The sequence below is a fragment of the Arvicanthis niloticus genome, chromosome 7, assembly GCF_011762505.2.
Source record: "Arvicanthis niloticus isolate mArvNil1 chromosome 7, mArvNil1.pat.X, whole genome shotgun sequence".
Taxonomy (NCBI): Eukaryota; Metazoa; Chordata; class Mammalia; order Rodentia; family Muridae; genus Arvicanthis; species Arvicanthis niloticus.
In genome coordinates this window covers 14,431,641-14,459,406 of record NC_047664.1, presented here as the reverse complement: position 1 = coordinate 14,459,406, position 27,766 = coordinate 14,431,641, and the positions used below count along the sequence as shown (strand labels likewise).

Sequence of the window (27,766 nt, the reverse complement as noted above, 5' to 3'; positions counted from 1 at the left end):
TTTTGTTTTATTTTTAAATTTATTTATTTTAGTTATTTGAGACAGACTCGTGTAAGCTAGGCTAGCCCCCAATTTGCTCTGACACTGGAGAGGACCAAGATCCTTCTATTTCCGAGGATGCTATAGGCATTATATTATAGGCATGCACCACCATACCTGGGTTTCTGCAGATGTTTGTTAAATTGCCTTCCCTTTTGCCCTTTACCTGTTTAAAATAATAGTAGTCAATTCAAAGTTGCATTTAGAAAAGCCAGTATTTGCTTGAAACTAATAGTCTTTGTTTAAGGATTAAATAATTTATTTTTAAGAAAATTTGGGCTTCTGTTTTGTTAATTTTTCATATTACTTATTAATAACTTCTTCTTTAAGTTTCTCTGCAAGCAATCGCCTCTTTAGTAATGTTTGTTTCTCCTCTGCTGTCATTTCTGGCTTCTCTGTCATTTCCTTAAAGACAAAAAAAAAATTGCTACAATTAATTTCATATGTCTGAAATTCTCAACATACTTCAACAAAGATTAAGGACATTTTCAGTAAAACAAAGTCAACTGCCAAGTTATACTTCAAGTTTCTTGAATCTTTTTGGAGAAGAATTGGGAAGGTGATGGATGGGGTATGGACAGACCATCACAAACATTTAACACACATACTGGCCCTAAGGAACTCAGCAAGGGAAGCCAATAAAAATGTATAATGAAATGATTATTTCTACCTCACAGAATTCTCGTCTAAACTCCCCTGAGAGAAGACTTAGTTGTTAGACTAGCTCGTGGTTAATTTGAGTACATCAACCAAACAAAATTTATTGGTGGCTTTCTTGCACAAAGAACCTCTTCCCGTGGTCTTCATAGTTAATACACCAAAACTAGCCAGCCATACCTCCGCTTCCCTGGTAGGCTTTCCTTTTTGCTCAGTATTCTGGATCTGCTTTGCCCTCATATCCTTTCTCATGGACATCAGCTTATCTCTCTTCTGCTTGAGATAATGCTCTCGCTGACGTAACTCTTCAGTTCCAAGTGCTGACAAATTCTGGTTCAGATAAGAGAAGGGATTGTCTTATATTCATTCACACAACACAGGGCCAAGACATCTAGTCAATCAGTTCTAAGTTCCAAGATGAGAACAAAATGACTTTGCATGGTTCCAAGTGCCTTGCATATAGTAAATAGCTTTCACTTACTGCTATTGGTCCTTCCATGCTTGCATGCTCTAAGCCAGGTATCTTCAGACCTTTTTGTGTGAGGGAGGAAGTTTCAGGCAACAACTCCATCTTTCTTGCCAAGGGTTGTACTGACTGATTAGCAAAATGCACTTCTAGTAGAACAATGAGACCAATTAAGATATTATAATTCTTACAATTAAGATATAAGATCCACGCTATTATGTAATACATAGGTACTTCATTCATAATTCAAACAGCACACTGATCCCTTACAAACATCTTTGGTTTCCAAACTTGTTCCAAGAATGTGACTGTACCCTTCAAGCACAACTTTAAAACAGATTTCCTTTTACATTAGGTGTCAACAGCAATGGTTTGGTTGTAATAACATACTAAAAATAACTACCAATGCACTAAGAAAATGTAAGCATTCCATACTGTGAGATCTGTGGCACAAGGTATAATTAACAGTCTCATTGCTTCTGTGGTCTATTTTCTCTTAGAAAATTAGGTGATTAAAGAGGACTGTCAAGAGGACACAGAAAGTTAAGTCTCTGGCCACTGATGATGATGATCTCAGGATCTGCAGGAAGAAAAAAACCACCTCCTGCAACTTGCTCTGCTCACATGCACAAAGAGGATAGTGGCACATACACACATACACAGAGCTTCACACACATTCACACAAGCAAACCATTTTTAAGGTCCTGGGGCTTAGGAGATGGTTCAGTGAGAAAAGTTCTTGCTATGAGCCATTAAAACCCTATGTGACCCACCACACATTTAAAAAGCTAAGCCTGGCTGAGGACATCCACCACGGAGATTTACAAATGGATCTCGGGAGCTTGCTGGCCTGCCATCCATGCCAGTCCGTGACCACTACGTTGAATTAAGAGACACTGCCTCAAAGTGAGGTGCAACAGAGGAAAACACTTGACCTCAACTGTGACTTCTACACATGCAGGCATGAATGAGCACGCACATATGTACACAAGAGACATACATAAGCCACACATGCACACCAAAAAATAAAATGTACATTTTTAATTGAAGTACATGGCCTGCAAAAGGAAGCAGAATGGAAAGACTTAAAATACAAATAAGGAAAATCATGAGGGAAGACCATGGTACACACCTCAAAGGATTACTAATCCTGCCAGGTGTGCAAAACCAGAAAGGAAAGGTGACAAGGAGCACTGCTGCACACACAGCAGGTTGGCCACACTGCAAGAAGACTGGGGAGAACCATTGCAGGCAGAGGGCCAAGACCCTAATAAGTTTAAATAATGCTGTTGCTAATACCAGATTAAGTTAAGTGGCCATTCTTAGTAGAGACTATTTGACTCTTAGGTAGTCATGGAACCACAGAACTGAAGAACGCACGTCAGCACGTCTGCTCAGCTCATCACGCACACCAGGCTCTGAATGTGTTAGAGGTGGACACACATACTCTCAAAAAATGGATGTGGAGCTAAAACACCTTTAGCTTTCCCAGTTTTTAAAGAATGAGTCAGAAGGCCTAATGAAATAATCAACCCATCTCTGGCAACTCCAAGAACAAATCTATTTCTTTTCATAGGAACCAAGGGAAGATGTAAACAAAAAGGCAAAAAAATGCAAGCCAAATACCTTGATTCTTTTAAAATTAGGATTTCTCACTTAGGTGCCATCACTTTATATGAAGTAATCCACAGAACATAAGATACCCAGTTTTACAAAGTACAGAAAAATTAAGAAAAATTACTTTTGAAAGTATTTTCCATTTATTTTGCTATTGATGTATAAACTGTATTTTATGTGGTCTGTGATGAAATTTTCTTTCCTCGTTTATATTTATTTATTTAGAGGCAGAATCTCATTATGTAACCTTGCCTGGCCTGGAACTCACTATGTAGACCCCAGTGGCCTCAAACTCTTGAGACTGCCCTCCTTCTGCCTGGTGAGTGCAGGGATTAGACTATACCACCACATCTGGTTGCTTTATTTTTCAGGCATAGTTGTCACGGAACCTAGACTAGTCATAAACTCTCCCTGTGACCCAGAATGGCTTTGCCTCCACAGATGTGTTACCATGCTCACTTGAAATTTTCATGTATGATTCAAATGAACTCATTTCTATTTACAAACTAGAACATGAGAAAGAATGATCAGATATAATAAAAGCACAGAAGAGGACTTTATATTTGATCTGTTAAACCTGGTCCATATTCCTGGCAAGTTTAAACTAAGATTACAGTTCCTTCAAAACCAATGAGTACTGTAAGAAAACTGAGAACACAGGGAAGCTTTCACAAATGTCTACAAAAGCCAAAGGTGGTAGCCTGTGCCTTTAATCCCAGTACCACACCAGGCTAAGGCAGATGGATCTGAGTTCAAGGCCAGCCAGTATAGAAGAAAACAGTACAGGAAAAAATGGCTGCCTCTTATTATCTAGTTCTACCTTAGAGTAATTTTTCAAGTAATTTTTAATATTATCCCACCAAGTTGAGCTTCCAGCACACAATGTCATTATATGCTATTGACATTGTACAAAAGCTGGTGGCTCCCTCAGAGGACAGTTTGTTACTCTCTAGGGTCCAAGCTTCACTTAGACATTCAGAAATGACATTTACTTCAGGCTGTGTATTTCCTACCTACAAACAAACTAAACTTGGAAAGAACTTTATAAACAATACATTCTGGAGCACAGCATTCTCAGTGTAGAGGTGTTAGCGTGCAGTGCACCTCAAGTTTACCTGAGGGTGGCTGTGCAAAGTGTTCACCATCCCCTTGGGAATTACTCAGTTTTGCAGCTTCGCTAGTATATACTGGCAGTTCTTCCAGTTTAGCTTCTGATGACTTCAGGATTCCATAATACAATTTAAAAAGGAAAAAAAAAATTAATGTTGACCAATTCAGTAGTTAAAGGATCCAAAGATGTTATTTAAAACATTAATATCACTGAACTAGATAATGAACAGGAGATTCTATTTTCTCATTTTAAAGATGTTAACATTTTATAGCTCCTACTTATTGAAATTTTTTTAAATTTATTTTTATGGGTTTTTTCCCATGTGTATGTATATATACTACATGTGTGTCTAGTGCCCACAGAGATCAGAAGAGGGTATCAAACTCCCTGGAACTGAAAATGCAGGTGATTGTGAGCCACTGTGTGGGTGGTGCAAATTCAACCTGGGTCCTCTGGGAGAACAGTACTCTTAACTGCTGAAACATCTCTCCACCCTTATACCTCCTATTGTTTGAGGCAAGTCAGACCCTGTTTCAAATCATGCAGTACTAAGAGCAGTAGAATTTGGTATTTAGAAGGAACTAGGAAGTCATGTGACTCAAAGCAAGCCACCAAAATATACACTAAGAGAAATAAAACCACTGATTTACAATTTTTTCTAAATAAAATATGCCATGAACTTTGTGGCTGACAAAGACACAAATTCATTTATTTCCATTACCAAAGTGGAAGGGAAGTATTAAATGAAACAATTTCATCTTGGAAATAAACTAATTTTTTTTTCATTAAAAATAGAAGAAAACAATCATTTTTATCTCTTCAGGTGGCTCACAGATTTCTAAATCTGGTTACTGAGTGACAGATAATTAGGGTTCATTATGTTAGCATATGAATTTTCATGCTTTTAAATTTCATAATAAGAGTGCTCAAATGAAAACAATTGTGCATCCCTAAATATTCAAAAAACAATATTTACATATAAAATGAAAGTTAAAATTATGTCTTCTCATAATTTTATACTCATTTCCCTCATATAATTTTACATTTAAAAACCATTAATATTCCAGGTATTTTCTTCATCTATTTACTAAAATTGTACTCAAAAATACATAAATCTCTTAACGCCCTAAAGCATCTCTTCTCTGCAATAGGTATAGTGGAGTAAGTCAGGTGTTTGTACGACACTGTGATACCAGGATGTATTGTTTTAGGAGGTCAGAGAAAAGAAACAACTTCAGTGGTTTGTGTTGGGTTTCCTTTTCCCTTCAGAGAAGTGGGGAGAATATGAGAGCCAGAGAGCAGGGAGTACAGAATGAGCTTCACTCCCTCTACCAGGTTCATACTTAACTATCCTTGGACAGAAATGGGCACTTGCAGAAATGCCGTGCTTCTTAATAGAAGATATAGACCAAGCACTGTGATCATGCTTCATAGTGAAGTCCTGAAGTGGCCTGTGCTGAAAGCCATGCCTGCTATTTCAATATAATAAAGGGAAAGTAAAATTCTAGTAATTTCCTTTGTATACAGGAAACTACAAGATTTAATTATTTTTCTTTGGTAGAGTGAACATAGATAAATCAGAACTCCAAAGCACAGTAGGAGCTTTGTGGTGGTTTGAATAATAACGGCCCCCATAGTCTCTTATGTTTGAATGCTTGGTTCCCATTTGGTGGCTTTACTGGGGGAGGTGTCACTTGGGGTAGGTTTTGGGGTTTTGAAAGCCCACACTAGGCCCCATCTTGTCCCTTGCATGCTGCCTATGGATAAGATGTTAGTTCAGCTATTGCTTGGGCACTATGCCCACCTGCCTGCCTGCTGCCATGCTCCCCTCCATGATGGTCATAGAGACTGTAAACAAAGCCCCAATTAAATACTTTCTTGCATAAGTTGCCTTTCGTGGTTATCTCCTCACAGGAATAGAACAGTGATGAAGACAAGCTCTAGTGGAGGGCTACAATGAATTGTATACAGAACTCTCTAGTATAGTCTAAGAGTGATATTACCATTTTGACATGATACTCTGGGCCTTTACCATGAAATGTAACCAGTAGGTTGCTCATACTATAAGTGAACAAATTTAAACTGACAGAATTCTGGATTGGATGTGGGGAAAAGGCCAGGGATTAACCTCAAGACATGTATATTAAGTATAATCTCTGTCACTGAGCTCTGTCCCTAGCACCAGTAATGACTTTCTAAGAATGTATAAAGTTAAAAAAAAAAAATGTATAAAGTATACTCTTGTAAGAAAGTATGTATTGCATGGTAATAAACAACTTTAATCCCAGCACTTGGGAGGCAGGGGCATGCAGATCTGCGAGTCAGATGCCATCTAGGGAGGGCTACATAGTAAGACCCTGTCTCATAAAAACAAAAATAAAACAGAAAGTATCATTTTCTTACCCAGATGTGATCTCTGCAATACAGACCTGCCCAGTCGGATAAGCACTCTGGTGAAACAGAGGCATGACTGTTCTGGCTGGATCTGAGCCCATTCCATAGGAGGGAATTCATGCCTGGCACAATAAACCTCATCAAAGCCCACAGCTGGGGAGCCCCAGCCAGGGAACCTACTAGTATCTTCCTGCTAAATGGACAAGTTCTCAAGGACAGGACTGCTTCGTGCTGCTCTCAGTCACAGAAGTGTTGTAGTTTTGGTTTTTAAGGATTTATCTTAATTTTACATGTATGTATGTATGTATGTATGTATGTATGTATGTATGTATGTGTGTGTGTATGTATGTATGTATGTATGTATGTATGTATGTGTACTGTGTGCATGCCTGGTATCCATGGAAGCCAGAAAAGGATTCCAGAAGAGATCCCCTAAAACTGGAGTCACAGTTATGAGGCACAAATGGTACTGAATTTGGGAAGTCTGTCAGAGGAGCAAGTCTTCTTAACCACTGAGCCATCCCTCATGCCTTGGAGTTCTTTCTGCAAATGGACAGTACTTAATGTAGAAGCATATGGCCAGTCCTAGTACTGAGATAGGTGACTGTTGAGTGTCCGACCTGAAACAGGATACCTCCAACATACTGCCAACCCCGTCCCAAGGCTCAGAATGTAAGAACTGGAGAGCAGGAAGGGGTGCTATGAAACTGTCTTCTAGACACGCAGGAACTCTCAGCAGCTATGGTCGCTTACTCAAGTCTTGCACAAGAACAAGTCAATATTCCAGCACACAAGAGGAAGGCTCGTGAGCCCTAAGTGAGGAGCTACTGGCAGTTAGTGACTGCTGGGTGTCATTTTCCGCCCCATGGTGCCATGATGCAGAAAGTAACCCCACACCAATCCTCATGTAAGCAGTCCTAATTAAACTTAGGAAAGTAAGGGGGCTTGTTAGGAAGAAGGGGTTTAGAGGGAAGGAGTCAAAGAAGATAAGGAAGTGAACATGATTAAAGTGCATTACATACATGGGGGAAATTGTTAGAAAAACAAGTAAACTTTTTAAAAATCTACTGGGAAGACACCCAGCAGGTAGTTCTTACCACATAGCATGAAGACCAGAGCTCTCTCATCCCCAGAACAGCACATACAAGTCAGATCTGCATGGCAGCTAACCTTTAATCCCTGAATAGAAGATGGAGGTGGTATTCCCCCAGCAAACAGGATCTGGGTTCAGCAAGAGACCATGCCTCAACATAATATGAGAGACTGAAGAGGCCATCTGACACCAACATGCACACGCACACACGCAGACACACACCCACACCCACGCATATACAGGCATGTGTGCTCATACATGTAAAAATTCATACATTCACACAAGACAACACAGAACCTGCACAGACCAAAAGTTAAAAGGATAAAAACTTAAATATAAATTCTTTGACTTTCCAAGAAAATCTGACTACTCTGAGGAGTTCTATAGAAGCTTAGGTGTTAACAGTAAAAGACACATGAACACTTAGCACACGGCCATGGCGGTGAGATACACTTCTGCTGCATTTACATCCCATAAGCACCTGCTTTTTTCGTTTCCTTTCTTCCTCCTGGTCATATTCTTCTTTTGATTTTCTGAAATATAAAAAAAGTTAAAAAGTCAATTTGTTTTGTTGAAACAGGGTCTCCCTATAGCCCCTGGGTATCCTAGAACGCCCTATGAGGATCAGCCTACCCTTGAACTCATATCAACCCACCTGCATCTGCTGCCCAAATGCAGGGATTAAAGGTGTATACCCCAACTGGCTGGCTAAAAAGTAAATTTTCTTCATCATCAAAGAATAAATATGCAGCATGTTAACCTGACATTATATTATAGGCAAGGAGTTTTTACCACAGAGATAGAGAACAGCCATCTGTACAACCCTGCTGTACAGTCACCTGCAACAGACAGCAAAATATCAATGGACTGTACAATTTACCTTATGAATTCTAGCTGAACAATGACCAACAGATTTGAAATCCTAAACCCTTTTTCTTTCATTACTGTACAAATGGATAGTCTAAACCCACATTTTAATGACATTAAATTCCTAATTTCCATTAGGAAAGACTCATTCTGGCCAGAAGAGGTAGGACATGCCTATAAATCCCAGTACTTGGGGGCAGAGGCAGGAAGTTCCCAGAACTTTAAAGTCATCCTCTCTAGCTACATTGAGTTCAAGGTCAGCCTGGTCTATAGTCAGTCAATGCAACCAGTCAAAACTTTACCAGTGCTCTAGACAAATGCCCTTTGCACACCTCGAAACTCAAGCTCCCATCTGTCCCTGCCACAGGGCAGGATCTGGCAGGAAAGAGTTATGTCCCCCAAACCACTCACATTCCCTAAAATTAAGCACTGAGCCTTGGAACTGTCATGGGTTCCCATTAGGTCAATCTTTCTGACTACAGGCATCCTCTCCCTCTAAGCCAAACACATTCTCACAGATTTTTAAAGTACATGCTACTATGACCCTTCCGTCCAAAATCCCACAGTGACTACAAGGGGAAATTATGCTCACTAGCCTTTCTTGGTTAGAAGGTGGTACACCCCATGCCAAACATCTGCTTGAGATGAAGAAGTCCTTATCTGAGCTCAACCCTTGGACTCACACCTCAGCTGCAGCTGGGGCAGGTAGGTCGGATGCCCAGCCTCCTGCTTGGCAGCACCAGCATGAGTGGCCTCTAATATTAGAAATGGCAGACAGGGAACATTCTGTTCTGCTCTGCTCTCTGCTCTCTCTGCTCTCTCTCTGCTCTCTCTGCTCTGCTCTCTCTCTCTCTCTGCTCTCTCTCTGCTCTGCTCTCTCTCTCTGCTCTCTCTGCTCTGCTCTCTCTCTGCTCTGCTCTCTCTCTGCTCTGCTCTCTCTGCTCTGCTCTCTCTGCTCTGCTCTGCTCTCTCTGCTCTGCTCTGCTCTCTCTGCTCTGCTCTCTCTCTGCTCTGCTCTCTCTCTGCTCTGCTCTCTCTCTGCTCTGCTCTCTCTGCTCTGCTCTCTCTCTGCTCTGCTCTCTCTCTGCTCTGCTCTCTCTCTGCTCTGCTCTCTCTCTCTGCTCTGCTCTCTCTCTGCTCTGCTCTCTCTCTCTGCTCTGCTCTCTCTCTCTCTGCTCTGCTCTCTCTCTCTCTGCTCTGCTCTCTCTCTCTGCTCTGCTCTCTCTCTCTGCTCTGCTCTCTCTCTCTCTCTGCTCTGCTCTCGCTCTGCTCTGCTCTGCTCTCTGCTCTGCTCTTCGCTCGGCTCTCACTCTCGCTCGGCTCGGCTCTCTGCTCGGCTCTCTCTGCTCAGGTCACACTCTACCCTTCCCCATCAATCATGAACTCAGGGTTTTTTCCCATTGGTGGCTAGTCCCTTAATCCTATGATAAAGGATATGTGGGGGTGAGAATAGGGCAATCCTCTCCATTGCACTGATCCAGGATAAGTGACAGGAAAATATTTTTCTCTCAAATATAATGCAAATTGGACATCAAACATGAAAATCTAAAATGTTCTAAAATAAGAAAACTTTGGCATATCAGCAGAACATTCAAAAGGTTTCAAATTTTGTAATGTTTAGATTCCAGATCTTCTGGTTAGGGTTGCTCACCTGTGACCTGTGCAAGTATTCCAAAATCTAAAGCATTTAGTCCTAAGCATTTGGATAAGAGTCACTCAAGTCACTGTGTATATACATGGCACAAAAAAAAAAAAAATCATTTTGTTGGTAGTATTTTCTAGGGAGAAGTTCATACACATTCAGACCATATACAGCACTACTAACAATTCATTGGAAAAGAGTTGAAAACACAAACCTGAGGACCTCTCTTAGAATTTTCATCTCTTCCTGTTCGAGGTCACTGACCACATCTGCACCGTCAGTTAAGCAGTCAGGTAACACACCTGTTCAAAACCAAACACATCATGGAAGACCATCAACTCAACTGAAAACACTCTCTTCACACTGTTATGGTCCATTGTGTACAAATTAGTTTACAATATAGTATTTTTTAAAAATTCCAAGCCTTATATTTTTAATTATCTTCTGTTTAACTTTCTCATATTTTAGGGACTATAAGCCCAACAAAAACCAGTCTTGACTTTAGCTAGAACTCTCTCAGTAATAACTTGTGTTTACCATCTAAAATAGCAACGATGTGGCTCAGTGGTTGATTCCTTAAAAAGCTCGCATGGGCTCAATTCCCAAGACAAAAAAAAGTTTTCTTTGACCTTACATCATGGGGGCACTCATGTTTTCTCTATCTAGAAATCGATTTTTTTCTATCTCTCACACACACAATTAATTAATTTAAAAAAAACTCTAACTTGAAAAAAATTGTATAGACATTATGGTCTTCAACTGCCACACTGCATCTAAGGCTATCCTACTGATGCCACTTAGCCAGGTTAACAGTGTGCTGGGAAAGGTGAGCCTTAAGTGAGAAGAGGTTACAAGACGAAATGGTGCTTTGTTAGAGGACACTTGATGGTCTCCATTTGAGCTGTTAGTGAAAAGGCCCTGTTTACTCTGCGATGACAGCATGTGCTGAACTTGTGCTGAACATAAAGGTCAATAATTCTATCTCTGCCCTTGAAGCAAGTGCCAACCTCCGACCCACAATCCCCTCACCCCTAAAAACACAAATTCATAGGAAGTAATTTTAACTGTTGGTTTAACTGACTTCTACCTCCCTGATGAGGCAGGCTGAGTGTCCGTCCGTCTCTAGGTTCTACAGCACGAGCAGAGGGCACCAGTATTTTACCTTCCAGTTCTTTATGCAAATGCATATGCACTGGAATTCTAGATTGCCTCTAAAGTAGTTTTAGCATTGCAATTCCCTTTATGTTCTCGAGCATTTGGGGCTAAACATTGTACTGAGTTAATAGCAGTCATTTGTAAACAAGGAGCAGAAAAATGCATGTACACTTCACCTGGAAACCATAGCACAGCATCACCCCTGTAAACTCATCACTCTGAAGCATAATTCTGCTCAGCCAAAAGGTATAAAATCATTCTCCTCCTAGCAACCTTTCTATGGAGAATTCAAAGCAGTGGGGAACAACACAACTGTATGGAAGAAATCCTTTAAACCATCAAAATTCATTTTCTCCAAATCATTTGAGAACAAAAATCCAGAAAGCCTTTGAATTTTTCTTACAAAAAATAAAATTTCCAAACATTCTGTTTTGAATACAATCAACACTGCTCTGTTACTCAGCCCTGTATGCAAATGTTAGTTTAAATTCAGACACAGGGCAAACTGCCCATACTATAGGCTGACAGCAGTAAGTATCTGACATCAACCATCTCTTCTCCAGATTCTAGGCAGTCATCAGGTGGCCATCACTTAGAGATCAAACCCTCTCTCAGAAAAGTGGCACTTGATTAAATTAAGCTGTCACAATGGTCTCACCCCCTTCCAGTTTATGGCAAGTGACCCAATCCTGAGCAACAGGGCCTGAGCAGAGGCTCTTGGAGGGCTCGCATAAAATGTCATCTTTCTTACAAAAAGAAATTCACACAAGAAACTCTTTTCCTCACAAAACACTGAGTTTGCATTGGAAGCAGAAGAAAAGAGGCTGGGAATGTCAGAGTATAAATACGGCCTTGAAAACATCACTGAGCACCAGAGTTATCAATTCTGGACTTGTCTTCCTCATTTGGACTTCATCTGAGAGACTGCTAGAAAGTTTTATGACAACCTGACACAGGCTAGAGTTAATGGAGAGCAGGGAACCTCAGTTGAGAAATGCCTCCATAAGATCTGGCTGTAGGACATTTTCTTAATTAGTGATTGATAGAGTAGGTGCCAAGCCCTTTGTGGGTGGTGCCATCCCTGGGTTCTATAAGAAAGCAGGCTGAGTAAGCCATGAAGAGCAAGCCCTCCATGGCCTCTGCATCAGTTCCTGCCTCCAGGTTCCTGTCCTGTTTGAGTTCCTGTCCTGACTTCCCTTGATGATGAACAGTATTCTGGAAGTATAAGCTGAATAAACCCTTTCCTCCTCAACTTGCTTTGTTCATGTGTTTCACTACAGCAATAGTAACTGACAAGACAGAGACTGCTGTCTAACTGCTCACACCATTTTCACTGGAGCGCATTATCTGTGGCAATCTGAAGCACACAGCTAATACAACTGCAGAAGTATTTGTTCTCATCTTATAAAAATCAAGTTTCCTTAAATGCCAAACTGTAAAACTATAGTCCACTGGTCAAGTCCACTGTTTGTTTTATTAAACATTGTCCTCTCAAAACAAGCCTTACAAATGTAAAGCAGTTGTCCCACAGAACAAATTAAAGCATAGTTTTGGGAGTACTGAGAAGAGAGAACTTCACAAAACCAAGAACGGAAGAACAACAAAAAAGACAAATGGTTTGCTTCAGAGTAATCACACTGTATCACACTCTTCAGAGTAATCACACTGTATCACACTCTTCAGAGTAATCACACTGTATCACACTCTTCAGGGTCAGGGTGGTCTCTTAAGAACAGACAACAGCTCTAGGACCCACTGAGAAAAGGAGCTTAACTCTAAAGCATAGCTGGCTCCAAAGGGTAAGGCTCTACTCACATGGCCAAAAATCTACAACATCTGATGTTGGTCTTATAGCCACAGAATCCTTATTTGTTGGGCTGGTGAGATGGCTCGTGACCTAAGTTTATTCCTAGGAATCATGCCTGGAAGCTGTCCTCTGAGCAGTACATGTGCACATGGCATAGATATTCCTCCCCCAAAATAAAAATGTGCCCCATATTGCACATTCCATGCCCTTGAGAGCAAACTGCACAATGAAATATAGCTCCCATACTTTCATGAAACCATCAAAGAAACAATCTTGCTGCCAGACTAGTAAAGTGCTGACCCCTGCTGTGGCCAAGATCAACAGCTCCAGTAACACCTGGAAACCTGTTAAAAGATACAGATGACCAGGTCCTATCCCAGACCCATGACGGCTGAGCCAGTGCTTACTGACACCGGAGAACCATTTCCTACTAAGGTCTTAAAGTGCTCATAACAGCCGCTCAAGACATTAAACTTAACTAACACAATGGCTGGGCAGAAAAGCACAAAACTAAAGCATCCATAAATCAAATTGTCTTCATTCTTTGAGATGCCACATGCTAAATTAGGAAATTTATTTTCTTAAATCTTTTACATAGACTTTCATATTTGAAATAAATACATAAAAGGTAGCTAACTATGTTTAAGACTGTTAAAGAAAAAAAAATCAAACTTCTAAAACAAATTCAGTTAATACTTAGATTCCAGAATTTTACCATTCCTCTCCTGGATTATTCGAATGGCTTGAAGCTGCATTTCAATGTTCTTCTGGACCATCATTGCTTTAAAGATAGTAAAATCTTCTGCTGCCAACACAGGCTGCAAAATGGCCTGTGGGAGGAAGTCTGGACGTTAAGTGAAGATTTAAGTTTGGAAACTATTTAACCCACATTGAAATCATCATTTCCACTGAAAAGCAGCAAATTAATTCATTAATGTTACATCATTATTATGGTTAGGTAGACAAACAATAGGGTTTCATTATGTAGTCCTGGTTGGCCTCAAACTCATTCTCCTTCCTTGGCCTCACAAGTGTTGGGATCACAGGGTATACAGGTATACCCTGCTACGATTTTTTTTAAGCCTTTAAAATAGCATTCTCTGGAGCCTCCTCATTCAACCTGCAAGCCTCCAGGAGTCAAACAGGCAGACTCCTTCTCCAAACCAGCTAGTGTTAAATGGAAAACACAACCTGGCTTACATTTCTAACCTTATCATCTCAGTATCCGGGTTTGGTTTTCACCCCAAATATTTGCTTTGAATCCTATCTCCTGAAATTTACTTTGAGTTTAATTTAGGAAATATAAAAAATGAAGCCTTATAAGCAAGTTATATATATTTATATATATATGTATGTATATATGTATAATCTCTAATTAATATATATATGTATAATATATATATTAATTAGAGATTATATTAGATTGGATTAGAAATTATGAAATGTCAAAACTGAAAAGTATAATAAATGAAGAATAAAAGTGAGGTTGGAACAATGGTTCAATTATTCAGAGCTCTGCCCTTGCAGAGGACCCAGGTTCACTTCCCAGCACCCACATGGTGGCTCACAATATCTGTAACTCCAATCAGACATACATACAGTCAAAACACTCTTACATTTAAAATAAAAATAAATAAATCTTTAAAAAATAAATCTATCATTAGATTACATATATTAAGTATTTCCTTAACTATTAGTACATAGTGCCAAGAACAAAACAATTCCCAAGCTAATTAATAAGCAGAGTAAGATTTAAAATGCATGGAAACGCCCAAAGGAAGCACTCAGGTCTTGTCTTAGCTGAATTCAATTTTCAGCTCTACCTGAGATGAATGGAAAAGCTGACCACACAAAACCATGCAGAGGTAACCAAGAGTGTACTGTTTACCAGAAGACAAAGGCAACACCAGAGCAGACACTTCACCAAAGAATTCCACTTGAACCAGATGAGCCCTTCCTCCAGCAACCAGCTCAACACATGCTAGATGTGCAGTGTGACAAGGGCAGTTCATCTGTCTCCAGGAGCACACTATGAAGGAACAAATACCATGCTCCCTTCAATTCTGCTGCCTTTTCAGGGATCTCAAGCAGCGGGTGGCAAACATGAGCTGAGAGTGCTAAAACCAATATGGGAAGCTTCTGTCTGAATCCCCTTTTGGGGTTGGGCTTCCTGGCCTATTACTAACACCAAGTACTTTATCCAACTTTTAAAACAGCATTGCTATTCCATCTAATTTTTGGCCTTTTGAGACAGGGTCTGACTCTGTAGCCTAGGTTGACCTCAAACTCAATTATAATTTGCTTCCTGAGAAAAAGTATTGGGATTACAGGTCTGAGCCACCACACCCAACTATTGGGCACTGCTATTGATAGCAATGTGACAAACAAGTTTTCTAGCAGCTAGCTAGAGATTGAACGTGTAATTACAACCTTTGGCTCTACTTAATAAGTCCAAGAAAAAATGGTTGTTAATAAAGCATATTCCTGAGCTCTGTTTCAGACATTAAAAACTATAATCTTTACAGGATGAGTGTCCACATATCTTCACAGATTAATTCTTAAAATATTAAAGTTTCAGAAACACTGGCATATGGGAAGGAAAAGAGTCTTGATATCAAAAGCCTACACCCAATGTAACTATAAGTACTAGTGGCTGTGTGACTCTGGATATTATTTAATCCTTAGCATCAATAAAAAAATAACATAGCATTTACACAGTGTTTCATGGATTCTAAGACTCTGAAAAGCAACAAAAATAGGACAATGTTTTGTGTGTCACTTAGAAAAAAATACCAATTAAATAACACTTTTAATTATACAAAACAATCTCATTTTAAATATATTACAACATAAAAATGTGTCTCTGAGGCCTAGAGAGATGGCTCCACAGTTAAGAGTACCCAGATTCAATTCCAAGCACCCATACTATGGCTAACAACCATCTGAGTCCAGTTCCAGTGCATCCAACACCCTCTTCTAGCCTCTGCAGGTACGGCACACATGGTACACACAGATACATAAAACCTTTTTTAAAACTTTTACTCTGAATAAAACAAATATATAACAACTGTTTCACAAAGTATTAAATGAATTGAGTAACATTTTATAATCTGGGGAGGAAGCATAAAAGTAATTGTTCTGGTCTTTTTTAAAGCTTTATTTTTATTATTTGTAATTATGTGTCTGTGAATGTGAGTACAGGTATCCCTAGAGACTAGAAAAGTGAGCGTTCCTGGAGCTGGAATCACAGTTGTTGTAAGCCACCTAATGTGGATGCTGGGAATGGAACTTAGGTCTCTAGAAGAGCTCTCTGCTGAGCCAGTGCTCTGATCTCTAAATGCTTGTTGAAACTGACAGACTGCTGAAAACGCCAAGAAAAAGCCAATCTGGGCTACACAGTGAGTTTGAGGCCAGCCTAGACTACTCAAGACTCTATCCCAAGAAAACAAAAGAAAAATAAAAACCTCAGCAAACACCATACTTAAGAATTCCCAGTATGATCAGATATTTAAAAATGTAAGAAAGGCTCTACCACTGTTGAACTATAAAAATTAAAAAAAAAAAAAAAGAAGAATAAGAAGAAGAAGAAGAAGAAGAATAAGAAGAAGAAGAAGAAGAAGAAGAAGAAGAAGAAGAAGAAGAAGAAGAAATAATAATATGTAAATTAACTTTGGGCCCAAACTTGACGACCAGTTTGCCAAACTGACACTATGATAATAAAATGACTTTAACAGATAAATCTATTCATCATCTACTTAAAAGGTTAACCAGCCAGACAGTAGTGGCGCACACCTTTAATCCCAGCACCTGGAAGGCAGAGGCAAGATGATCTCTGTGAGTTCAAGGCCAGCCTGGCTTACAGAGTAAGTTCCAAGACAGCCTGGGCTACACAAAGAAACCCCATCTTGAAAAACCAAAATATAGAAAGAAAAAGAAAGGAGAAAGAGGAGAAGGAGAAGCAAGAAAAAAATTATTGGTAACTGTACAAAACAGAAAAGTCAAAATGAGTTTTAAAACAAATTCCACCAGAGAGAATACATACTGACTCATTTCCTGAGGCCAATAGTACCCTAATCCCAAAAACCAAAGACTTTACAAGAAAGGAAAACTAAAGGTCAAAGATGAAAATATGCCCAAAACAATTTTACAAGCTGAATTCAACAATGTATAAAAGAATTACATAGCATAACAACCTGGGATTCTTTTCTAATTATTCAAAGTAGATCAACATTTGAAAATAACTCACTATATCAGAGATTAACAGGCTGGAGATAGCCATTGACCCTATCAATAAACAGAGAAAAGAGTCTCTGTGGTTGGTGAGATGGCTCAGAGGCTGCTCTTCCAGAGGTCCTGAGTTCAATTCTCAGCAAGCACCTACTAACACCATCTATAAAGGGATCTGATGCTCTCTTCTGGCAAGTAGGTATGTATACATGTGGACACAGCACTCGTATATTTAAAATAAATGAGTAAATAATAATAATAATAATAAAAGAGCTTCTGATAAAATTTGACAACCATTCATGTATTTAAAACATGGCAAAACCTTCTCAGCAACTGAGAATAGGCAGAAATTTCCTCACCCTTGTAACGATCATCTATTTTCAAGATTTATTTTAAAAAAAAGTATGTGTGTAAGTTCATGCGCATTATATGTATATAGGTGCCTGTGGAGACCAGAAAAAAATGGCTCATCTCCCCTAGAACTGGAGTTATAGACAGCTATGAGCCACTCTATGTGAATGATGGGAGCCCAACCTGGGGCCTCTACAACAGGAATAAGTGCTCTTAACAGCTGAGCCATCTCTACAGGATCTCAGACAGCTAAATAGTTTGGTGGTGAATGCACAAGCCTCATTCAGACACATACCTACACATAGTTAAAAATAATTATTAAAAAAAAATTAAACCCAAATCAAATCAAACATTTACTGCTAGTAAATCATTTAAAAACTACCTTAAAACAATTCTTTGACTGGGGGTAGCTCAGTTGGTAGGGTACTTATTTAGCATGTAAAAAGCCCTGGGTTTTGTCCCCAGCACTGTGTAAACCCAGGTGTGATAGTCTACAGTCTCAGCTCTTGGGAGGTGGAAGCAAGAGGATCAAGTCCAAGGTAATTTTCAGCTACACAGTGAACTGGAGACTAGCCTGGGATACAGGAGACCTTATTTCCAAAGATGGAAAACATTCAGGGGCCTAGAAAGACAGCTCAATGAGTAAGAGCACTGTCTGGATTCAGATTTGGTTCCCAGAACCCACGTGGCACCTCACAACTAATCACTCCAGTCCTAGGAGATCGGATGCGCTCTTCTGGACTCCACGGACACAAGACGTGCACACGGTGCACACATATCCATGCAGGCGAAACAAACACACATGAAAAGAAACGCAAAAGCAAAAGGGTCATTTGCCATACATATAATTTTCCACTTGTTAAATACAAGAGCGGATTTGCATACTAATAAAATGGGTGTGCTTATTTTACAAAAAGAATCAATCATTGCTGAATGTTTGATACTAGAGGACATACAACTTCAGGTTTTTTCAGAATTGATGAATATTTTGATTTTATAGTCATCAGTGCTGAGACTCCCACTCCACACAAATAAGTAGCACAAATGGCACAAGCCCCTCAGGCCCTATTTCACAAGTACTTGCAAATTCTGCCCTCGTTTCAAGCCAAAATTCATTCAACAATGTTTATATGAAATTTAAAACTACAACTCTAAACCAATTTTTAAAATCAAACATTCTAAAGCAATAAAATCTAAAGATATACTAATTTTATATGTGCTGAGAAATGGCAGTAGGAAAATATCTTTTCTTTCTATAAACTATTATGTTTCTATAAGCACAGTGAGCATCTGTCAACAGTAAGGAAGCCACAATTCATAACATACAATAGTCTTCAATTTGGCCAAGGTGTTGGAGTGTTCTGCGACGGCACACAGCCTCATGCAACGTGCAGAGTGAGCACTTTCATGTTTAGAACCCTGGCTGTAGTAAAGCCTTGTTCTATAGCGCAGGTCCACACAGCCATAAGCACGTCAGAACCCTTTAATATCATCAACAGTTCAAGACCCTCCACCATCAGCTACATAGGTCTCAACCCACTGCTGAGTATGACAGTTTCTTATAAGGCCAAACAGAACACGAGCCTTGACTACATACTGTAACTAATGTAAAAGGTTCTACAAAGTCTAGAGACCACAGACTATGGCTTCCAGGTTAGTGTTTTTATGGAACTCCTGAGTATGTGAACAAGGGGGTCTCTGATTCTTTTACCAATTCTTGGGGTCCTTTCCTTCTGCTGATTTTTCTTGTCCAACTTTGATGTGATAGTTTTTTTTCTTATTATATTTTTATAGTTTAATATATATATATATATATATATATATATATATATATTTTTTTTTTTTTAATAACGAAGGAAGGCAGGCAGGCGGGCAGGCGGGCAGGCAGGCCTAGCCACTAGGGTGAATGTGAACAACTGAACTGTCTCTTAGACCTGCAGGGGGAGGGAACATCACTTTCCTCCAATAGAGCAACTAACACTGGCCCAAGCACACCAGGACAGGCCTCACTCGTGCTCAGGAGTAGCTGACCAACACATAACAAAGTCCACAGGTTTTTTTTCTATCTGCTTTTATTTGGTTATAGTTTGGTGGGGGGATGTTGATTTGTTTTATTTTTTGGTGTAGTTTTATTTTGTTTTCTTGGTCTTGAGGGTTTTTCTTTTTGTATTGGGGTTTGTTTTTTTTTTTTTTTAAGAAAGAACTTAAAGTTGGGTAGATAGGAGGGGAAAGGAACTGGAAGGACTTGGGAGAGGGGAAGAATAAAATCAAAATACATTTAAATTTAAAATTGCCTTAAATAATAAAAATAATTTTAAGATGATATGAAATCAAAAAAGAAAAAAGAAAATAAGAAAAGTTATTGTCAAGAATCAGGGACTAGACCAGAAGGGAAAAATATGCAGAGCCATAAAACTTTATTTTCTATGATAATGTGATTGTGGATATATGGCAAAACCACAGTTACAGAACACAAAGTGTGAAATAATGTATCAATCTTGGTTCTATAGTATGTTAAACATATTATACTAATATAAGATCTTAAGAAACGAAACATCCATTCAATTTTCTATAAACCTAAAATTGCTCTAAAAATAGTCTATTTTTATATTAATTAGCGTTCATATATAATAGGTTATTATGTATGCTTTTGGAAATTAAGTGTGCCACCGCACCTCCAGTGAAGTCTGTGTGACAAGGGTAAATCTTGGATGCTGACTCCTGAGGCGAGTGCTTCAAAGGAAGCCTGTCTCCTGGAGAGCCCTGGCAGCCCCTGAAAAGGATGTGTTCCAGATTTGCTCTTGCTACTGCAGGGGGAGGGTTCTGTGCCATAGCTTTTGCATTACTAATATTTTCCTGGAAATACTCAGTTTGGAGAACAGGCTATGATTGAAGGGTCTATTAGATTGGACACTCCAGATTTGGCCACATAAGAGGCTATGAATTACAGCAATAAGAAAAAATGTTGGCAAGTTTAGAAAAGGAGAAGGTTTTAACGAAGCAGCTGTTTCATTACCATGTGCAGGAGTGCATGATGGACAAGGCAGTAGATGGGTAGAGGACAATGGAGCCAGAAGTTCTTTATTAAACTTTGAATTGGCTAGAGAGGGTCGCTGGGGCATAATCACCCTGGTACCTTCTTTTAAGGCTATAATAACAAAGCACTAAGGACAATATTCAAAGGCTGGATGTTGGTTTGTTAGGCAATGGGTTGTGAGACACCAAAGTCTAAGAATACACTGACCTCAGACAATACTGATAGCATCTTTGTGAAATCACCGTCTGACTCCTGATGGGTCTCATGAAAAGTTATTTTCTGTCTGATGTTGAACCTGGCCATGTGTGGCCCGACTGATCTTGGCTATTGTATGGTGGTTAACTTCCCTTTTTTCTGTTTAAAAGTCTGATGCTTGCACTTATGAATTACACTCAGATTCTGCACCCTCTTGTGTTTGTGTCTGTTTGTCACTCCTTGCCCTCCTGTTACTGGTTCCCCTGGTTCTCCCCAAGTGTGGGACCCCCGACTGGGTCTGCCCGTGACATAAGTGGACATACTATACATAATGTCAGTTACTAAAATTAAGCATAACTTTCCAAAATTATATTGAAATGTTTTTGTAAGTCTTAGTTTCCATCTGACAAAAGTAAATCGACTAAAACATCAAAACTAAACAAACTTCTAGTCTTTGCTATAGAGAAGTCCCTGGCTTTTGCTATACTAAACTTGTTTATGACCTTTAAATTTATAAGCACACACACACGTGCAAGCACACACACAAACACATACACACAATAACAAAACCACAAGTTTTTACAGGTTACACATAACAGAAAAGCAAGCTGTTAAAGGTGAGCTGGATGAAGCACTCTTGAAGTCTGATGACCTAAGTTCAATCCCTGGGGCCCACACGGTAGGAAGGCTGACTCCACCAAGTAAGTGGTTCTGTGACCTCCACTTACATGTGAGCATGTACAAAACAAATGCAAACATATATAAAAGAGATGCTGTTTTCTTTTTTTGGTTTTGGTTTTTTCAAAACAGTTTCTCTGTGTAGCCCTCACTGTCCTGGAACACGCTCTGTAGACCACACTGGCCTCAAACTCACCTGCCTCTGCCTCCAGAGTGCTGACTGAGATTAAACACATAGGCCATCACCTCCTGGCTGTTTGGTTTTTTTTAAAGGAGAGTTGTTGGGGTTTTTTTTGCGGGGGGGGGGGGGGGGATTATATGTATGTGCACGAAAGCTTTTGTTTTTACTATTGTACCACCTCACTGGTACACTGCTTACCACTCTCGCCGCTTTAATACATGAGCATGCCAAGACCTGTGTTCCAAGCCAAATGATGTTGAAATGAATCAAAAGCATTCTTCTGCAAGTCCCCCTTAGCAGTGCAATTCAATGAAAGCAGCAGCTAGTTTAGACAATCAACACCAGATCAACCAAACAAGAAATACCTCCTAAACTACTCATGTTCCTTGAGCTGGATTTTAGGTACCCAGACTGGCATTCTAGAACCTACTTTCTGACTTCGTGTGAGAAAATGTAGTGACTGGGAAGCACTCATCACAGTGCTCCAAGCTGCATTTTAGGAGGACTGACAGCCCAGTGCTGAGTCACTACTGCTGGTCAGCAGCTGGTGACTGAACTTGTTCTACAGAGAATACTGCTGACTAGTCCACAAAGGACTGAACCCATGACCCTGGCCTGTCAGCACACTGCTAATCAACCATCAAAATAGCCACAGCTAATTAAGAAGTGCTTCAATTTACTTAGAGATCCCTTAACACACAACAGGCATCATACTAAAAGTTTGACATACATCATCACTTAAGGTTCACAAAAACCCTTCAAAGGAAATACTATTGCAAATGTTGTATCCTGAATCTTTCAATATTGGCTGAAGATAATGGGCAAAGACAGTTTTGCAGTTATACCTTTTACATTCCTTTGGGCTAAGAAAGGGATACTAGTGTACTAGAAGGGGGCTGTACATTTTAGATTAAGGGGTGTCGTGGTGGTTTGAATATGCTTGATCCAGGGAGTGGCACTATTAGGAGGTGTGGCCTTGTTGGGATGGGTGTGGCCTTGTTGCAAGAAGTATGTCACTGTGGGATGAGCTTAGAGAGCTTCCTCCTAACTGCCTGAGGATGCCGGTCTCCTCCTCACTACCTTCACATCAACATGTAGAACTCTCTGCTCCTCCCTGTTTGCAATGCTGCCATGCTTCCTGCCATGATGATAATGGACTGGACCTCTGAAAGTGTAAGCCAGCCCCAGTTAAATGTTGTCCTTTACTTATAAAGTTGCTTTGGCCATGGTATCTCTTCAACAGCAATGGAAACCCTAATTAAAACAGTTAGCATAAGCAAAGTCAGGTGTATACATGCTTATGAGGGGCCTGGATGGATGACAGTACAAGACACATTGAAGAATTATAAAAGGACAAAGCTGAAATAGAACCTAGGGTAGCATCCTAGGCAATCCTCAGTAACATCTTGCTAAACAAATGTAGTCTGTTTACTAGAAGACAGGAAGCTAAGCAAGCAAGGGCATGCAGGCGGACTGCCTAGGATGGATGCTCACTCCCCTACGACAGTGCCTGCTTCCTATTTCTCTGCTTTAGTTTCTTCAGTGATGGGTTGAAGCTAAATGGTGCCAAGAAAACGTGAGATAACACCAACAAGATGTCTAAATCGTCAACTAGGGAACTGAGCAAGGTGATTGACCCTGTAATCTCAAACCTTTGAGGGTAAAACAGGAAAAGTATGAGTTCACAACCAACCCAAACTACACAATGGGTTTGAAGCTGGCCTGAATTACACAGCAAGTCCCTATCTAAAATTTATAAATAAATAAATAAATAAATAAATAAATAAATAAAAGCACTGGAAGAACAACATAGGCTAGCCTGACCACCCAGTTCTCCCACAGACTAGACCACCAACCAAGGAGTGAACAGGGAGGGATCCATCGCTCCAGATACATATGTAGCAGAGGATGGCCTTGCCTGACAGCAATGGGAGGGAAGGCCCTTGGTCCCCAGGGAGGTTGGATGCCCCAGAGTAGAGGGATACTGGAGTGGTGGGGCAGAAAAGTGTGGGTGGGTGGGGGAGCACCCTCATATAGGCAAAGGGGATGGGGGGAGGGCAGATGTGGGATGGGGGGTGACCAGGAAGTGGCTTATCATTTGAAATGTAAACAAATGGAATGATTAATATAAAAAAACAAACATGTTTAAAAAGCCTATCAATTCTCAAGAACACTCAATAAGCATTTTTTTTTAAATAAATATACCTACTAGCCACTCAGCCTAGTACTGCATACCTAACTAAAGAGACAAGAAACCCAGCTTCAGGAAGAGGCGGAAAAGACAGTTCAGCAGTTAAGAGCACTTGCTGCTCCTGCAGAGGTTCCAGATTCATTCCCAGCACCCAGATGGCAGCTCACAGCTGGCCCTAACTCCACTTCCAGGGAGCCCAAAGCCCCCTTCTGGCCTTCACAGGCACCAGGCATGCACACAGTGTGCACACATACATGTAGGTAAAGCACCAATTCACATACAAATAAACAAAAAATAGTTCCATAAGGAGGCCCCAGAACTAGAGACTGCACATTCGATACAAATAGAAAAAGGGCAACAACAGAATGATCATGGTCCCACAGAAATGGAACCTTACATGGATAAACTTTGTGATCTCACAACTCTGGAATCAGAAAGTTTATTTTTAATTCCATCAGATCATATTATTTCTTAAAGTGGTTACGAATGAACATGGCAGGTGACTGCCTCCACCTCACACAATGTCTAATTTGCTTACTGTCTAATAGTTCTTATATCTCTACCATCAAACATATTTAACGTAAAGAAAGCCATGGAATTTGTTACATCTCAATATTAACAGAGTAACAGAAAAGCTACCACCTGTGACGTGCGCGTCTTTGCCAGAGGGGAAGTACAGGCTTCTTGAAACTGATCTTCATTAATTCCGATTTCTTTGAGGTAACTTTCTAACAGCTTTTCAACCTACAAGGAAAAGAATTAACCTTTATAATGTACATAGGAAGATTCTGAATGTCATTCTGCCTTTTGAAATGCTCTTCAGAATTACCATTATACAAGACACAGAACTAATGTCTTTCACCAATAAATTAACAAGAAGTGTTTTTATTCTTGCAAAGAACCACATGAAGTTTAATTTCCTCTGCTAGAGAACAGCCAGAATTATGAAGGTAAACATGGTATGACTCCTCTACTCACTGTCTTTTTTTAGATATTCAGGGGCCCTTAAAAAATCCCAAGACTACTATAAGTAAGTGAGCACAAGAACTGGCCTAGAGGCCCCAGCTAAATAAAAATCTAAAAGTGAAACATCCCCATAGCTACAATAAACCATTACCTAGAGTCTACAACAGAAGAGACAGAAAACCATTTGAAAAGATGCTCAGGGAAATAAGCTTGAGAAAGGTGTCGGCACTGCTGGGGCAGGAAGAGCTCCTATAATGAGGCTGCAGGGGTGGGGTGGCAAGTAAGGTCGTCTGTGCAGGTCCAGAGGACCCAGGTTCGATTCTCATCACTCACATGGTGGCTCACAACCATCCATAACTCTAGTTACAAGGAGCCCAAACTCCCCTTTTGACTACTGTGAGTGCAGGCACATATATAGTGCACATACATGCAGGGAAACACCCATACCATTAAAATAAATAAATCTTAAAAACAATTTCAAGGAATTTTAATTTAAAAAAGCAATTTTTTTTTTAACAATCTTAAAATCAATGAAAAGAACCTGTGTGTTGGCACACACCTTTAATCCCAGCACTTGGGAGATAGAGATATATAGATCTCTGTGTGATCTAGGCCAGCCTGGTCTACACAGTGAGTTCCAGGCTAGCCATGACTACATAACGAGGCCCCATCTCAAACAACAAAAGTAAGAGAGAAAATACTCACCAGCTCTTTGTACTCTTGATGAATTTCTGTATAGGTCAATTTGCTTTCTTCTTCATCATCAAAAACTAGATTTATAAGAAAATAATAAAACAGTGTAAAAAAATCATTTAATTAAGTACAAATATAAAAACCTTACAGATGGCCTTGCAGGAGCCTGCTCTCCCCTTCCACCCTGGGGTGTGGGCTGACTCAAGTCATCAAGTTTCCCAACAAACACTCCTGCCCCTGAGCCAGCTCCCAGGAGCCTTGACTTTTAACATTTATGTACTTGCACTTGACACTTTATATTCTACTGTTTACATGGGTGCCTTCTATGGTAGACTGTAAACTTTTCAAAGATAGCATTCCTACCCCCAGCATCTGGTCTAAGGTCACTGACCACAGGTAAGTGAATGCTGAAATGTTGATATCACAGAGCTGTCTAAACCTTTAAGCATTCGAAGGCAGAGAACAGCACACTGGCAGCCCCACATCGGTGAGGGATAGAGTTGTTCCAAGGGTTCTGACATCACTTCTCTTTACTTTGCATTTGGTTTCCGTGACACTTTATATGCATTCACTACAAATGCTAATTAAAACTCTTTTCAGTTCTGAAAACACACCATTGTGGCATTGGTAAGCCCTAGCTTTGCTTCTCGGTAAAAATGCCCAACCAGCTGTTACTACTGAGATGCAGCCATTCTTGACACCTGTGGGTAGAAGACAAACCACGCCCCACACGCTTTCTAGTCAGGATTTAGTCTCAATGACAGATGAAAAATCAGTGGATGACATAATCCCTCCGGCAGGAGGTCAGGCTTTTCCCGTGCTTCATCAACCTTTTAACAGCACTCTAAATTCTACAGAGGAACACAAGTCAATTGCTTTGCTTTCTGAACCTCCTTAAAGTTGCCTGCCAAAACACTTTAACTGGTGTTTGAATTTTAACAGTTAGAATAAAAGGTTCAGTGATCAAACAAAATTCTTTCTTTACTAGATCCACAGACTCTTGGGTTCCAGAGAAGTCTTGTAAGACAATTCAGGATAAGAACCCTCTGTTAGCTGAATCTCTGCATTGCAGTACAGTCACTGTCAGATGTATGCACATACTCTGAATGCCTCGGAAACCATTTCTTTTTCTAGCAGGCCAACTTATCCTGGAAAAGTGTATAAAAGATGCCCTTCACAGAAATGTGTTCTCTGCAGCTTGCATTCACTCACGCAAGCTCTATCGCACTGATCTTTACAAACAAGTCTAGTCCCTCTAACCTAAGACACAAGTTCAGATGATGGATATTGCTACCCTCCAAGTAATTGCCTAGGCGAAGAGCCACGATAAAGGTCGGAAAGCACATCGTTTGTGACTGCATCTCTATGAACACAGTCCAATTCGTCTCTTTATCATATGAACTCGGACATGAACACGATATAAACTGATCAGAAAGCATTGATGCTGATCCTTCAAAAGAATTCCACATTTGTATATCTCATTTGTTAGAAAGGTCTTCCTCCCCATCGCCTGCTTTGGTCCTGCGGGAGTAATCGAATGCCCTCCTTTGCAGATAAAATGGCCAGAGTGAATTTGTTGTCATCTTGTAGACTGAGTCCACAGGGCGACATCTCAGGGGTCAGAAGCAACTCGAAGAACAACGACGCTTCTCTCAAATAACTGGGGAAGATGCTCGTTACCCAAACGGTCCACTTGCGGGGAGCAGAAAGATGCGGGATGAAGTGTGACAGGCCAAGCATGGGATTAAAGTCTGTCCCGAGACGAGCGCTCGGGGCAGGGTGGGTGAGAGGTTTTTGGTGCGCACTTTCATGACTGCAAACTAACGTCCCACTCGGGAAGGGGTGTATGCAATTCCTTCTACAAACTTGTCCTAGGCCCGGCAGGCAGAGACAGTAATATTCGGCTTGTTGGGGGTCTGGTTCTTACCTTCGCATTTCTGCTCCACAAAGTCCAAGATGGGGATAGACCAATCCGGGCCCCGCAGGAACCCAGCGATGCTTTCCACCACCCATTCCACTTCGTCCTCTTCTTCCGCAGCCATCCCGCTCGCACGGGGCGACGCGGACGCCTAGGCCGGATTCCCCCGGCCCGCTCTGGCCTTTCGGCCGCAGGAAGCGACGAGGAATGCAGGCAGCACGGTCTCCGCAATCGCCAGGCCCCCCGGGTTAGACACTACAAACCAGTTAACGTAAAATGGTCGCTATGACAACATACGCAGCGGCCCGGAAGTGAGGTCTGGGTCCTGCGCTCCTGGAGCGGGCGGGCTTAGGAACGTCTCCTATTGGCTGGAAGAGGACGGGGCAACCGATAGCCCTCCGCTATTTGGCCCGCAGTTGCTAGGCTTAGAGCAGACGTGCGGGCTTTGGCTACCGCGCCTGGAAACGCCGTTCGCGCTCCC

At 40.6% G+C, this 27,766-nt stretch overlaps 1 protein-coding gene across 2 annotated transcripts; it reads right to left on the bottom strand.

Annotated features, from left to right (window-relative positions):
* On the bottom strand, nt 1-27,766 carry Cfap36 (cilia and flagella associated protein 36). 2 transcript variants are annotated; one of them, XM_034509419.2, is made up of 10 exons: nt 27,295-27,766; nt 25,380-25,444; nt 24,351-24,452; nt 13,564-13,678; nt 10,101-10,188; nt 7,859-7,910; nt 3,895-3,997; nt 1,178-1,311; nt 877-1,026; nt 1-444 (listed from the first exon to the last, which is right to left on the bottom strand). In XM_034509419.2, exons 1-10 carry the CDS (start codon nt 27,407-27,409, stop codon nt 343-345), a joined length of 1,026 nt encoding a protein of 341 aa, XP_034365310.1. In that variant the 5' UTR covers nt 27,410-27,766; the 3' UTR covers nt 1-342. The 2 variants fall into 2 exon arrangements, with proteins under 2 accessions (XP_034365310.1, XP_076794099.1); XM_076937984.1 differs by having other exon boundaries at nt 1,178-1,308; nt 27,295-27,578.